A 14,654-nucleotide genomic window follows, 5' to 3' on the forward strand; every position below is an offset into this window, starting at 1 on the left:
TGAACAAATGAATACAAATTAATACAAACAGAACTGAAAACTAATGAAATGAAAACGTGCTGAACTAAACAGTTACCTGACATAAAAACTTTACTGGCTTATGACCACACAGGTTCTTTTGATTTGGCACACAAGCTATTTCATGCTGTAGGGAAAAATCAGTTCTCTCACCACTTTATTTAGCTTGCTGAAAAACCTTTGTTCATACAGCATGTCATTTGTTTTGCACCTGTGGCACATCTATCATTTAGTTTAGCCAGTTTTCTTTCTTGGCACCAAAATGTGATAACAAATACAAATAACTGTGGGCACTGACATAGCATGGTAGGTTTCAGGGTTCAGTTGGCTATCCAAATGGCCTAAATGCTTATACTACCTTTAAAAATCATTAGGGAAAGATACTAGTATCAACAATTCTCTTAAGTGTATACTCCAAGAATACACCTCCCTCAGTCTGAAAAACACTGCAGTAATCAAAAGATAAATATGGTATGGTCCCTACTTTCAGAACGTGTACAGTCTAGTTAGGGGAAAAAAAGATATAACAATTGTAGTTAATAAAGACAGTGTCACTGGACAGGTACAGCATATATCTATCTATAAAAGTTCAGATGAGAAAGAAATTATTTCCAGCATGTGGCCATATTGAGATAGAAGAAATGGTCATACCGGGAGAAGCCAATGTGATTTAGTAAATGCATAGAAGAGGAAAGTATTTATAAAGAGAAATAATTCTGGGGGTGGGGCAGGGTGGGCACTTGTGGAGACAGCAGTGGGAAGGGAAACTAGAAAACTGAAAAGTCTTGAAACGGCAGGAAAAAAGAGTGTCCAATTAATTTGGAAGGCTTCTGACTAGGAGTCCACTAAGTCTTCGCTGCAATGGAATCGTTCTGGGTGTCACAAGACTTTGTAACAAAGTGTTGATTTCCCAACACTTTCATTAATATACATACTTACGCACATACGTACGTTTAAGGCATTTTTAAGTGAAACCTGAGGCTGATGGAAACTTCTCTGAGGTTAACTCCACAGTGCCGTAATTCATTCCAACCTTTTTTCAGTGCCTGATATATGGTCTCAATACCTGCTTTACCTAGAGCGCAAGCATATCACATGTTCAACTTAAATGATCAAGATATTGGTGACAGTGTTGCTTAGAACTGAAGCTCTACCTATGCTCATTCTCTCGCCGAGGTCGCAGAGCCGCAGAACAGCTACGCACACCACCCCAAGCCGAGTGTATCGCAACCCAGCTTAGCTCGGCGCCCACACCTGGACTCCTGCGGGCGGAAGGAGCGTGGCTGCCGTGATTGCGCGCGCGGGCACCAGCGTCTAGCCACACCTCCGGGGCGGAGCGAGGCCTTTTCAGCCACTGGGAGGCCCGCCTCACCCTGCTGTCTGGCGATTGGTGAGGTGGCAGCTGCAGGGGCGGTGATTGGAGGGCTCACCACCATCTCTTCCAATGGAAATAAGCCAGAGGCGGGCCCAGTGGCGGAAGGAGCATGGCGTGGAGACTGCTGAAAGTGAGTTCAGAAAGCGGGCTCTGCGGCAGCAGAGCCAGGAGTTGGGCGAGGAGTGGGGCTAAAGCAGATTGGAGGGCTAACCTGAGGCGAAGTGCGGTTCCGAGATCGTGGGCCCAGTTTGCACGTCTGTGCGTTTCTGGAGGCACACGTGCGTGTGCATTTACACGTGTGCTTGGCCAGTGTGCACAAGGGCACGTTCCTGTCTGGGTAGATGCAGGTCTGTGTCAGCGCACGTGGGCCAAACGTTTATTGAGCCTGGCACACGGGCGTTTAGTGAACACATGACCGCATAACATTGTGTGCAGGATCCATCGTGCAGTGAAGTTACACTAAAATATGGCCCCAGCCCTTCTAGATGAAATTTTAGGGCGGGGGCTTATGTAACTGTGTTCAGATACTTGTTGACATTAAGGAGCGTTCCTACAATCCGCTGGAGACTGGAAGCAAGACAATAAATACTTGTTCTGTATCGACAACTGGGAGTGACTTTCAAAAGGCAAATCTGATCATGCCACCAAGTTGTTGAGGGAGAACCCGAATCTTCATTTTGGCCAATGTCTCTGTTTATCTCCCCAGCTTCTTTTTAAGCCGTGCTTTGCCTTGTTCCTTGGTTCCAGACAAACCTTTCCCCTTCCCGCATTTCTTGGGTGCATCTCCTTACCCTGTGCCACTGTGAGCGCCTTTACACTTTTTCATACCCTCCCACCGCGTCCTAGTTAACTCCTATTTATCTTTTGGACATCAGCTTTAAGTCACTTCCTCAAAGAAGCCTTCCTCTACCTCTGAGATTGGGTTGGGGTGTGTTATTACCGTATGTTAATTCATAGCTATTGGCAGTTACATATTTGCGTGATCATTGATTAATGACTGTCTCTTCATAAGATTGTCGTCTCTTTGAGGGCGGAGACTGTTTCGCCCACCTCTGAGTGCTCGATTACTGTTGGGCAGATGACTGACTGACTGACTGACTGATGACTCATCATCTGGCAGTGATAACTATGAACCACTTTTCAAGTAGGATTCTTTGTTTTTGAGAGAAAGAGAGTGGATGAGGGGCAGAGAGGCGGAGAGAGAGAAGCCCAAGCAGGGGCTCGATCCCACGAACAGTAAGATCATGACTTGAACCCAAATCAAGGGTTGGATGCTCAACTGACTGAACCACCCAGGTGCCCAAAACTAGATTAGTGGTTCTTGACTCAATAAGACCTGATGCTCCTTAAAAAAAAATATTTTGCAACTGCTTTTATGATCCTGAAGTGGAATTTATGTATAATGTAATCTATCTACGTATAATTTTAAAAGATTAGCATAATGTCCTAACGAATATAAAGGAGACCTTAAAGGAATTCATAATAAAATAACATGTATTTTGGTATGTAAATGTTGGGCATGACTCACTTAGTGAGAGACTCAGGTGTTTAAGCCTCTATTTGGAAATTCCAGCGCCTCAGGTATGTTTTCTTGTCAAAACCCAAACAAAGCATTATACCATTCCTGAGATCTCTGAAACGGTGAACAAGGCTTAGTAACGTTCTGTGCAACACAGTGCAGTCATCTCTCAATTTATGATGGAACTGCATTCCTGGAAAAGTCAATGCATATGAAAACTGTGCATGACATAGTTGGTGTTTTTATGTGGTGGAATACAGGCTCAAATAATATGAATAGATTTTTTTACATACTGAATGTCAGTAGTATCTCCAAAAGTCATGCAGGACAGAGACACTTCATCTGTCAGACAGCCTAAAACACTGCAGGTGTCTACCTTTACAGATTCCTGCCCACTTAAATCTATTAGCATTCCTCCAAAATGCCTACCACATGTCCCCCAGGGGGCAGTACTGCCTCTTTTGAAGCCTCTGGCCCAGAGTCCTTCAAGGCCAGACAAGTGTGGGTCAGCAGAAGTGTGGATACAGCCTCTGAAAGTAGAGACCAATGTGTGAGCAAGACTAGAAATGAAGGAGACCAGTGTTTGCAGAAGGCTAGGGATATCGCTTCATATCACACGTCATTATGTCCTGTGTGCCTGGGTGTATAGGGCTCAGAGAAGTTACTGCGGTCTGGCCCCATTGGGCCTTTTTCTTTTTTTCCCCCTCAGAAGCGGGCCCAGGATGCTGTGGTCATCCTGGGGGGCGGAGGACTTCTCTTCACTTCCTACCTGACGGCCATGGGGGATGAACATTTCTATGCTGAACACTTGATGCCAGCTCTGCAGAGGCTGCTGGACCCGGAGTCAGCCCACAGGCTGGCCATTCATTTCACCTCCCTGGGGCTCCTTCCTCGTGCCACATTTCAAGACTCTGACATGCTGGTAGGTGCTCTTGGAACACCTTCTGATTAACAAGCTCCACAGGCACTTCTGACACAGACGTGCTGGGGCCTGCACTTTGAGAAACACCAGGATAGCCTGGCTTTGTTTCCTTCTCCCTAGGAAGTGAGAGTCCTGGGCCATAAATTCCGAAATCCAGTTGGAATTGCTGCAGGATTTGATAAGCATGGGGAAGCTGTGGATGGACTTTACAAGATGGGCTTTGGTTTTGTAGAGATCGGCAGTGTTACTCCAAAACCTCAGGAAGGAAACCCCAGACCCAGAGTCTTCCGCCTCCCAGAGGACCAAGCTGTCATTAACAGGTGTGTGAATGGACCAGAGGTCACAGGGGATGCTTTCTTCCCAGGAGGGTGCGCAGCGATGGGAGATCTGCCTGTTTTTTTCTGTCATACAGTGTGGACATTTTTCTGCTATTGGGAATGTTCGAGAACCATGTTGTGCATCTCCTGTGTGGAGGCATAAAAGCAGATTTTATTATTCTAGTTTAACACATATACACCCCAGGGGCTCAGAGAGCTACATGACTTATCTCTAATCATGAGATGTAAGTGGGAGATCTGGGGTTGAGATTAATACATTTCACTTCAGAGTTTGTGCTTTTTTCACATTGTTACTCCAGTGCTCTTGCCCAACACTGTCCAGCAGAAATATGATGTGTAATTTAAAATATTCAGGTATGTAATTTAAAATATTCAGGTAGTCACAATAAAATAGTAAAGAGAAATGGGTGAAATTCACTTCAATAATATATTCTATTTAATTATTATTTATAATTATATCTAATTATAAATACTTAACATGTTCTGAATGTCATTTTAACACATAATCAAAATAAAAATGATTAATTAACTATTTACCATCTTTGGTAGCAAGTCTTCTAAATCCAGTGTGCATTTGACTTAAAGCGCTCTCAGGGTGTACTGGCCACATTTCAAGTGCTCAGGGGCACATGTGGCTACAAGTTCTTGAACTGGATGGTGAAGCCCTGCCCTTTAGTAAACTGGAAATTTTAATAATCCATATGGATAGCTGCTTTTAATAAGAGAGATCTTTCTAGATTGTGTAAAGCCCTTCTCTTTGCAATCCCTAGGCAGTATTCACTATAGCAAACCCAGAAAATGAAAAAGTGTCTGCTTTTTGGTAACAGAATTTTGAGAGTCTCCTTGAGAGAGTTTAATAGGCATCTTTGGGACCATTGATGGCCTTCTGGAAGATGAACCTGTGGGAGTTTTAGGTGGCCGCACTTCCTGCTTTATTGTACTTATTTCAGGGAAATTTTCCAGCATTAGAGATGAAGTTATTGAGCTTTCTGTTGCATTGCAGGCTGGGATCGGTATCTTCAGAATTTCCAGGCAAAATATACTTGTTGATGATTCGGCTGCCACAAGTAACTGCAGGTACCAGGACAATGGTACTGGGCAGAATCCATAAACGAGAAGTGGTTGAGGGAGGAGAGCCTGTGTGTTCGGCCTCCTTGCTGTGGGTGGCTTGGAGTGGGTGCCCAGTAAGCGCCTGCCAAGTGAATCGAGCAATTTATTCATGAAGTAAACAAAACAGGTGCTCCTCTATCTGTTCAGTGTTTTTGGCTGCAAATAACAAAGTGGCTTAAACAATAGGCATTTGTTATTATTTCTTCTCTGGGAGGGAGCTTGTGGAGCACATGCAGGAGGAGGAAAGATGGGTTGTCAGGGAGGCCCCGCTGCAGGGGAGGGGTACATAAGTGAGGAGGAGTGTGGGTTGGATTCAGACAGGTCGGGGGACAGCTACCTGGTGAGTCTGGGCTATTTCCAGTGCTAGGTACCTGAGCGACTTGTTTGCAAATTTAAATCTTTCCCTCTGTGTTTGATGGTGTTCTGGCAAGTTTTCTAGGAATTCCAGGGGTGTTTAAACCTTGAAAGTCTAAGAACTGACTCTGATTTTTTTTTTTCTTTCCTGTTTTTAAAAGTCCAAAGTATAGTAGAAGTGGCCATGAAACCATCTCTCCAAAGTGTCTGCCTTATGGCCGAGGGCTCTAACCTCGTCCCCTCCCCACCTGCTTATATGTTAACAGATATGGATTTAACAGTCACGGACTCTCGGTGGTGGAACACAGGTTGCGGGCCAGACAGGAGAAGCAGGCCAGGCTCACAGAAGGTAAAGTGGGGTTGTGCTAATGGGCCTTTCTCCATTTGTTGTGAGGAAACCTGTGGGAGAAAGGTCAGGAATTCTTAATGAAGTAAATGTGACTGAGCAATAGGGAAAAAAATACTATGGAACTCAGGAATTTTCCTGCCTTTATCACAGTCAGCAAGATTGTAACTGAATTTCATAATTTAGTAAAGACTTGCTTAGTTTCTCCCTCGTTATATAACCTGTGTTGTGTCATAACTGGGGCCGCTTGGAAGTGAGCAAAGCAGTCCCGCTGTGGTCACGTGGGTAGTTGAGATGTGAGCAGAACTTGAGCTCCATCTTCCTCGGTCTTCCTATGATGTCCTTTTGTGCATTATGTAAACAATACATGTTAATTATAGAAGCATTAGTAAATACAGAGAAGCATCAAGAAGAAAAGTGAAATTAATCATACCCCTCCCTACTCGGGGAGAATTAATCTTGACTTTTGGGAAAATATCCTTCATGACTTGTTCAGAAAACACCATGCATGTTGTAAGGCTGCCTTCAGAGATGCCGATGTCTGTTCTCTGGGGCTCTTGCTCTCCCTCCAGATCCATGTAGTGCCTATAGCTCTGTTTTGTCCTCACCACCCCTTCCCAGGTGTCTTCTGAGATTGTGTGGGGCTGTGGCCATTTTCCTCTAGAACTCTTTCCAGGAATTTAAGTGTCATTAAATGTCCTGGTAGTGAGATAAGAAAAACCTATGGACATCGGATTCACTTCAGGAAGTAAGGTTGAAAGGGCCGAGGCAGTCGGCAATCTCTGATTTTAGGAGAAGGAAGTTACCTTGTTTGGAAATCCCAAGCTTTGGTAGGAGCAGACCCTGCTATACTACAGACCTTTCCATTTGGGGAACTTTGAAGCTTATAATATGACCTTCATAGCTTGTGATACTCTCCTGCCTTCTTGCTTCCCTTCTTTTCATTGTCCCCAGTGCGAGCTTTAGCCCCTTTTCTTCCTTGCCCCTCCCTCACCCCTACTCCAGCACTAACACTGATTGAAGCAGAATCTTCCAGCAGATTTGTTCATGTTTTCCAGCATCTAGAAGCCTTGAAGACAGCTTATTGCTAGCATAAGTTGACAGAAGCTATGGTGCCTTTTGAAGATAGAGTAATTCAGAAATTTCTGTCTAACTTCAGAGTCTTGGCCCTTTGGGCAGCTAACTGCTGATAGAAGGTCCCTTAGCTGCATGAAAGTAAGGCTCCCTTTCAAGCCAGCTCATCTGTGCAAAGAAGAATCAGCTTACAAATGGCTTGGCTTGATGGAGGCTGGACTTGGGAAGCTTGGAGGCCTTGTGTAGCTTTTGTCTAATTGGATGCTACCCCCCCCCCCACCCCCACCCCCACCCCCGCCGCCCCCAAGGGAATCTCATTTACTTTCAAGCTGGTGATTAAAAGGGTGACTAGTTTAGGGAATGAGAAGGTGGTTAGCAACACTAGATGTTGGTCTTTGATCCCAGTGACCTGACACACCTTTTGGGAGCTCACTTGGTGCTCCAGGTCTTTTCCCAACTATTGCACGGTAAAAGCAGCTGGCACCAGTGACCTACCAGTGACCTTTGCAGATAAGGTGGTATCTTAGAAGCCAAGTACAGACAACCTCTGGCTTTCAGGCACAGCATGTTTCTAAAATGTATTTTTCTAACAGTCCAAAATGCAAGTCAGTAATTCCATGGATTTTTAAATTGGGTGGCATAATACTTATCATGCAAACTGAGACATTTTGGGGAGTGAAGGGTGCAGGCATTAATAATTATGCCCAGGCTACAGGAGCAATGAGGGCTGTTCTGGGAGCACTGGGACTTGTGCTCACTCTAGTTATGAGCTGCAGCCCCTTCTCAGAAAACTGAAATTACAAGTTCTAAAAGATTTATGCCTCTATATTTTAGGCATGGTTAGTGGAAAACATTTTCCAGTCTTGTATACATATTCTTTAATTTTGCCTTTTCTTCCCAACTGCACACCCTGTCACTCAAGTCCAGCAGACAGCCCTTGAGAATAAACAGCTGTCCCTTAACATGCCTGTTGATTTCTGACTGTCCTCATTACATTTATGAGCCCTTACTTTTTATCGCTAGCATTTGCACTCCTAATTTCTCCATTTTCCATTAAATTTTAAAAAAGGAAAAGAACACAGTGGAGTAAAACATCCTAGTAGTTGCCCAAACATGCTGCGCAAAGATGGTGACCTCTTCTTGGTCAGCAAGACCAAGGCGGCAACACCGTGCAGCTTCCATGGTGTTTGCCGGCTGGTCCGGGAAGTTCACACAAAGAGGTGGAGGTGTACGGGGCTCTTCGTGGGCTGTTTAGTCAAGGACATCTTCAAAATGTTGCACAGGGAATGGTGTTTAGGAACAAAATCTTGACAAGCCATCTTTACAGGGGGGCTACCACTGGGAATAAACCTGGGGAAGAATAAGACCTCCGTGGACGCTGCTGCGGACTACGTGGAGGGGGTTCGAGTCCTGGGTCCCTTGGCCGACTACCTGGTAGTGAACGTGTCCAGTCCGAACACCACTGGGCTACGGAGCCTTCAGGGAAAGGCTGAGCTGCGCCACCTGCTGACCAAGGTAGGAAATTACATCTCCAGGCTCCGTTCCACCAGCCTGTCCTACCCACTTCTTTCCAGTTGATTCTTCAGGAAAAAGCTTCAATGTCACTATCAAGGAGCTGTCCTTAGCACCTGGACCAGATAGGACCCCTTGCTATACCTATAATCCCGTCATAACACTGATTATGCTTAACAGTAATTAATGGCTTGGTTACCTGTCCCTGTGTTAAACCATAAACCCTGTGAGAGCAGGGACTGTCTCTCTCTGTCCCTAGCATCGAGCACACTGACTGAATAAATTGGATGACTCTTCTTTTTTTTTAAGTAGGCTCCATGCCCAATGTGGGGCTTGAACTCACGACCCTGAGATCAAGATTTGCATGAAACAGCGAGGCACCCCTGGATGAGTCTTTATCAAACAGTACTTGTGACAGTATTTTCTTCTTATCTCTTTTAGAAAAAAAAGTCTAAATAAGCCTTAATATATTAGCCAATACCAGTGACAACATTAAGGACTTAATCTTAGGGATCCCTTTGTTCAGGAGAATCAGATCTGTGGGATGGGTCTTTGGCATAACTGAGAGCTGTATTTTCTGAGAAGGAGAAGTCGCTGGTGCTTCAGCGTGAGAACATGCTGATCTGTGGCCTCCAGGGTCCCCGTCTCTGGCCGTGTGTTGTTCTAGGTGCTGCAGGAGAGGGACGCCCTGCAGGGAGCACGCAAACCGGCTGTGCTGGTGAAGATCGCACCTGACCTCACAGCCCAGGACAAGGAGGATATTGCCACTGTGGTGAGAGAGGTAGGAGTCGGGCTAGGCCCTGGGACATCTCTCACTGCCTGGGAGGGGCGGGGGTGGGTGCCATTTGGCCAGCTGGGCTAGCCTGTGGCTTCCTTTCTGTGGTAGTGAGAGCTGGTTTGATATGTCATGATGTAACTCATCATCTAATGAAAAGCTCAGTTGGTTGAGCATCCAACTCGATTTCAGCTCAGGTCATGATGAACCCACAGTTTGTGGGTTCAAGCCCCACATCGGGCTCTGAGCTGACAGTGTGGAGCATGCTTGGGATTCTCTCTCTCTCTCTCTCTCTCTCTCTCTCTCTCTCTCTCTCCTCTCTCTCTTTCTTTCTCTCCCTCTCTCCCTCTCCTCCTCCCCTGCTCACACTCTCTCAAAACAAATAAATAAACTAAAAAAAAAAAAAATTTAGAGAAGCAAATGTTTGGATGAGTCATTTACTTGTACCCATTCCCTTGTCTCTTTCCTCACATTCATCCAGCAAGAGCTCTAAGGCTTGTGCTTGCATTCTTGGTCAGTCTTGGTCAGACTGTTCTGTCACTCTCTCCAGTCTACCCCAGGCCCCTGTGTTATAGGAGAATGGTGGAAACACAGACCAAATCTGGCAGTCCTGGGTTCAAGTCCTAGTTCCACCATGTACTACCTAGGGGCCTTGGGCAAGACTAAAGTGAGTGGTTCTAAGGATTAAATCCTGTCCTTGTGGAACATTACAGGTGATCGATATGTGATGGCTGCTACTGTTATGTTGAGGCTCATTCAGACCCTTTTTCTAGAAGCATAGTGAGCTCTGGTATAGCTCTTGCTTCCCGGGGCTGTAGTGTGGGCACCTGGCCCGGCTGCTGTCTCAGACCCTCAGGGAAGCTACTCCGACTGCATCAGTGCCACCACTGGAGGGTTCTTTCTCTGTCTCACATTGCAGTTGGGCATCGATGGACTGATCATCACGAACACCACAGTGAGCCGCCCCGCTGGCCTCCAGGGTGCCCTGCGCTCTGAAACAGGAGGGCTGAGTGGGAAGCCCCTCCGGGATTTATCAACTCAGACCATCCGGGAGATGTATGCACTCACCAAAGGCAAGAATTTGGTGCCTGTGTCTTCAGATCTGTGTGTGGCTCGGGCTCTTGGGTTTGATCCGAATCAGTGTTCCCTGAACTGCTGCATTCAGCCGGGGCCGGAGTGGGGGAAGCCAAACTAAGGGTCTCACGTTGCCTGCCCTTCCTCACGATGTTACGTGTGCTTCTTGCAGGCAGAGTCCCCATCATTGGGGTTGGCGGTGTCAGCAGTGGGCAGGATGCCCTGGAGAAGATCCGGGCGGGGGCCTCCCTTGTGCAGCTGTACACGGCCCTCACCTACCGGGGGCCGCCCGTGGTGGGCAGGGTCAAGCGGGAGCTGGAGGCCCTTTTGAAGTGAGTGGGGCCACGTGTGGCTTGACACAGGCGAAGTTAAGGTGGCATCAGTTGAGGATGACTCACTGGGGAGGAGGAGATGCTATTTACCTGTCTATTTATTCCTCATTCAGAAAGGATTCAAGAACGCGGGGGGGAAATTACTCTGTTGCTCCTAAGACAGAGGACAAAGAGGGCCAAGGAATTCAAGATTAATGGTGTTTATTGGCCTGAGGGGTTCTGGCAGCATCCCTGCTCAGTAACATTGTCTTGATGTCAGGGAGCTGTGAATACTTGAAATTGATTCCTTTCCCAGTGTGAAGACCTAGGTGGAAACACCTCTAGGTTCCTGAGTGAAGACGATGTAGAAGGCAGGAGGCACGCCTCTGTGGGAGACAGGCAGGCACAGTTATGGAGCTGACAGCCTAGGTGAATGTGGGCTTCCAGCAAGAGCAGGGCCTGTCCTTCCCTATTTGCCAAAATTGCTTTTCCTCTTTTTTCAGGGAACAGGGTTTTACGAGAATCACAGATGCCATTGGAGCAGACCATCGGAGGTGAGGATGTTTTCAATAAGAAGCCTGATCTGGAATCTCCCCACTAAATGAGATGGGTCTTTGTGGCTGGATTGAGAGAGGAGAGCCACATCCCCCAAACCACGAGAGCCCTTCCTCCAGCCCAACTGTAAACCCAGTCAGGAGCATCACCAGAATCAATACGAGGCTTTCTTTAATCACTTGTCGGACCGTGAACTGCATTCGTGAGTCTTTCTAAACTCAAATCCCTTTAATATTGCAAGGACGTTAAATATTTGAGGGAAAAAAATCATAGAAAAAATAAAGCCATTTAAAACCTGTATTTAAGGGTGCTTGGGTGGCTCAGTCGGTTAAGCGTCCGACTTCGGCTCAGGTCATGATCTCAAGGTCTGTGAGTTTGAGCCCCACATCGGATTCTGTGCTGACAGCTCAGAGCCTGGAGCTTGCTTCCAATTCTGTGTCTCCCTTTCTCTCTGCCCCTCCCCTGTTTGTGCTCTCTTTCTCTCTCAAAAATAAATAATAGGCATTAAAAAAAAAAGTTTAAAACCTGGATTTAAATCCCAGCCCTCAGTGAGGGCCACGGGCCTCACATAGACGCTGCAGGGCCTTCTAGGCCTCTGCTGCCTGGGGTTGGCTGTGGGTCCAAGGAGCTTGACTCTGTTTAATTCTGCCTTTACTTTTATTTAAGTTTTTGACTTTACTTGAAAATATTTCAAACACAGATAAAGTTGTAAGAATAGGGCTTGAGGGTGGCCATCCTCTGTCTTCACACTGCCTTCCCTCTGTGAGTCCGGCTCCTCATCTTTTCTTAGAAGGACCCCAGTCATGTTGCAGTGGGCCCTGCCCCGCTGACCTCAACTTAATTTGATGACCTTGGTAAAAACCGTGTCTCCAAATAAGAGCACTTTCTGAAGTTCTAGGGGGTTAGGATTTTAGTATGTCAGTTTTGGGGAGACACAATTCAGCCCATCACAGGAAAGTGTGCTTGCTGTGCCCCTTCTTTATTATCTGTGGCTTGGGGTGCCATTGGGCAGACAGCTTCTCAAGGTGCTTGAAGACATTAGACAAGATGTGAAAGAGGTGTAGTCGTTAACTGAAGAGAGAGCAGTGCCGGTCTTTTCCATACCGGAAAGCAAATGGGGAAGAGGGGCTGGAAACCTTATCTAGGAAGCGCTGTTGATGTGTGGCATGCCCTCACAGCCAGCAGAGAATTACCTTTGTTCCCATCACCTCAGTACAGATTTTTATTCTAAATTTGATTTCTCGGTAGCTCTGTGAGAGGCATGGAACTATAACAGGGGTAACATGTTTTGTTGCCTCATCATTTAATCTTGGCCTCCGCCTGTCCCTCCTTGTGTTCGCTCACTCTGCCACAAAACCAGCAGCCAGTCTCCTGCTGTCCTTTTCAAAGATCGTTCACCTGTTTTGACTTGTTTTTTTTAACTTTTTAAATTTATTTTTTAAATGTGTATTTATCGAGAGAGAGAGAGAGAGAGAGAGAGAGAGAGAGAATCCCAAATAGGCTCTGTGCTTATCAAGAGTCAGCTGCTTAACTGACTGAGCCACCCAAATGCCCCCTTTTTTTCTTTTTAAAAAAATAACCCCCAAATAAAAGTTGTGTACCTCTCTTCCCTCTTAAATAATTCCATTTTCCACAGGTAATCACAGATAACTTTTGTATCTATCTTACTAGATGTTTCCAGATATTTTTCTTTTTATTATATACAAACACATGTAATCCATAGCTATCTTTTTATGTATCTGCATACTTATGCATAGAAAAAATTTAGGAGAACTGTTTTTTAATACCAAATGATATGAGAGTAAATTTAAATTTGCTGGTCTGATTCTCCATCCTGAATATTTTTGTGTGTATTTCTTGCAAATGAGTATATTCTGCTTCACAACCACAACACAACCATCAAAAATCAGGAGATCGGTACTGACATATCGGTTCATCCTCAGGCTGTGTGGCAGGCAGAATTTCTAAAATGCCTTCCCCCTTCCCAATGCCCTGTCCTAATTTCTGGAGCCCAGCAATGTGATGAGATCTCCCTCTCGTGACTGTTATGTTACATGGCTTAACATAGGAGCCTCCTTGAAGGTAGGTTATTCAGGTGGGTCCAGTCTGATCACATGAGCCCCTTTAAAAGCAAGTTTTCTCTTTCTAAGAAGCATAAGGGATCAAAGTGTGGTTGCCATTTTGAAGACTGGTTTGGGGGGCATGAGAAGAAAGGTGTTGGCCCCTGGCTAACAGCCAGCAAGGAAATGGATGTCAGACCTACGGCCACAAAGAGCTGGATTTTGCCAACAACTTGAATGAGCTTGGAAGCAGATTTCTTTCCAAAGTGTCTGCGTGAGAATCCAATCTGTCCAACACCTTGATCCTGGCCTGGTGACACCCTGAGCCTAGAACCCAGCTGAGCCTCAACTCCTGATGCAGAATGGTGCTGACAGTGACTGTGTTTCAAACCACTGGAATTTGTGGACTGTGTTTCACACAAGAGAGAATGAACACAGGCCAGCTTCGTGGTTCACCAGCCGTCCGAATCGTGTCCTTCATTGTAAAAGTATCCAGCTTAGAATGACATGTTGCATTTGGTTGTCATGTCTCTTTGGTCTCCTGTCTGGAAAAGTTCCTGCTAGTCCTTGACACTTTTGAAGATGACAGGCCAATTATTGTGTAGAATTTCCCTCGTTTGGGTTTGTCTGGTGGTGTGATTGGAGTCAGGCGGTGCAGCTGTGGCAGGAACATACGGCAGCAGTGCCGGGTCGCTGTGTCCTCCCAGGTGACACACGGGGTCAGTTTGTCCCAGTGCTGCTAATTTCACATGGGTCACTCGAAGGTGTGTCTGTACCACTTGTCCACCGTAAAGTTACTCATTTTTCTTTGTAATTAATAAGTACTTTATAGGGAGGTTCTTTGAAATTATGTACTTAAACTGTTCCTCATAAAACCTTTGTTTTATTCATTTATATTTTTGTGGCCTCATAATTTTCAGTTTTATTGAATGGCTCAAAATCTATTATCATATTTTGATGCCCAATTGTCTTATATTTGGCCAATGGATGCCTCTTCAGGTGGCTTGTGTGTCCTGTATTCATGTCTTCATTATTCTTTTAGCATCTCCTTGCTTTCTGGCACAAGCTGTTCCGGGCTTACCAGATAATATCCCTGTCCCAGCCCAGGAACCAGCTATTTCTACAAGAAACCCTGGTTCCTTCTATTGGCCAGTGATGTTTAGAAACTAACATCTGAAGCTTCTGCACAGCAAAGGAAACAGTCAGCAAAACTAAAAGGCAACCGACAGAATGGGAGAAGATATTTGCAAACAACATATCAGATAAAGGGTTAGTATCCAAAATCTATCAAGAACTTGTCAAACTCAACAG

General features: G+C 45.7%; 1 protein-coding gene across 1 annotated transcript; it reads left to right on the plus strand.

Annotated features, from left to right (window-relative positions):
* Nucleotides 1-1,484: 1,484 nt before the first annotated feature.
* Nucleotides 1,485-13,112, plus strand: DHODH (dihydroorotate dehydrogenase (quinone)). The gene is made up of 9 exons (XM_030299224.2): nt 1,485-1,523; nt 3,622-3,834; nt 3,955-4,154; nt 5,903-5,985; nt 8,384-8,571; nt 9,236-9,349; nt 10,263-10,416; nt 10,590-10,749; nt 11,232-13,112. Exons 1-9 carry the CDS (start codon nt 1,503-1,505, stop codon nt 11,284-11,286), a joined length of 1,188 nt encoding a protein of 395 aa, XP_030155084.1. The 5' UTR covers nt 1,485-1,502; the 3' UTR covers nt 11,287-13,112.
* The last annotated feature ends 1,542 nt before the right edge of the window (nt 13,113-14,654 follow it).

This window comes from Lynx canadensis, chromosome E2 (genome assembly GCF_007474595.2).
Source record: "Lynx canadensis isolate LIC74 chromosome E2, mLynCan4.pri.v2, whole genome shotgun sequence".
Lineage (NCBI taxonomy): Eukaryota > Metazoa > Chordata > Mammalia > Carnivora > Felidae > Lynx > Lynx canadensis.

Bases quoted from the DNA above. Each gene is read 5' to 3' on its own strand.
- DHODH (XM_030299224.2), top strand. From the start codon at position 1,503: ATGGCGTGGAGACTGCTGAAA. The intron at 8,572-9,235 runs GTAGGAAATTAC...GTGTTGTTCTAG, and splicing joins TGCGCCACCTGCTGACCAAG to GTGCTGCAGGAGAGGGACGC. The intron at 9,350-10,262 runs GTAGGAGTCGGG...CTCACATTGCAG, and splicing joins TTGCCACTGTGGTGAGAGAG to TTGGGCATCGATGGACTGAT.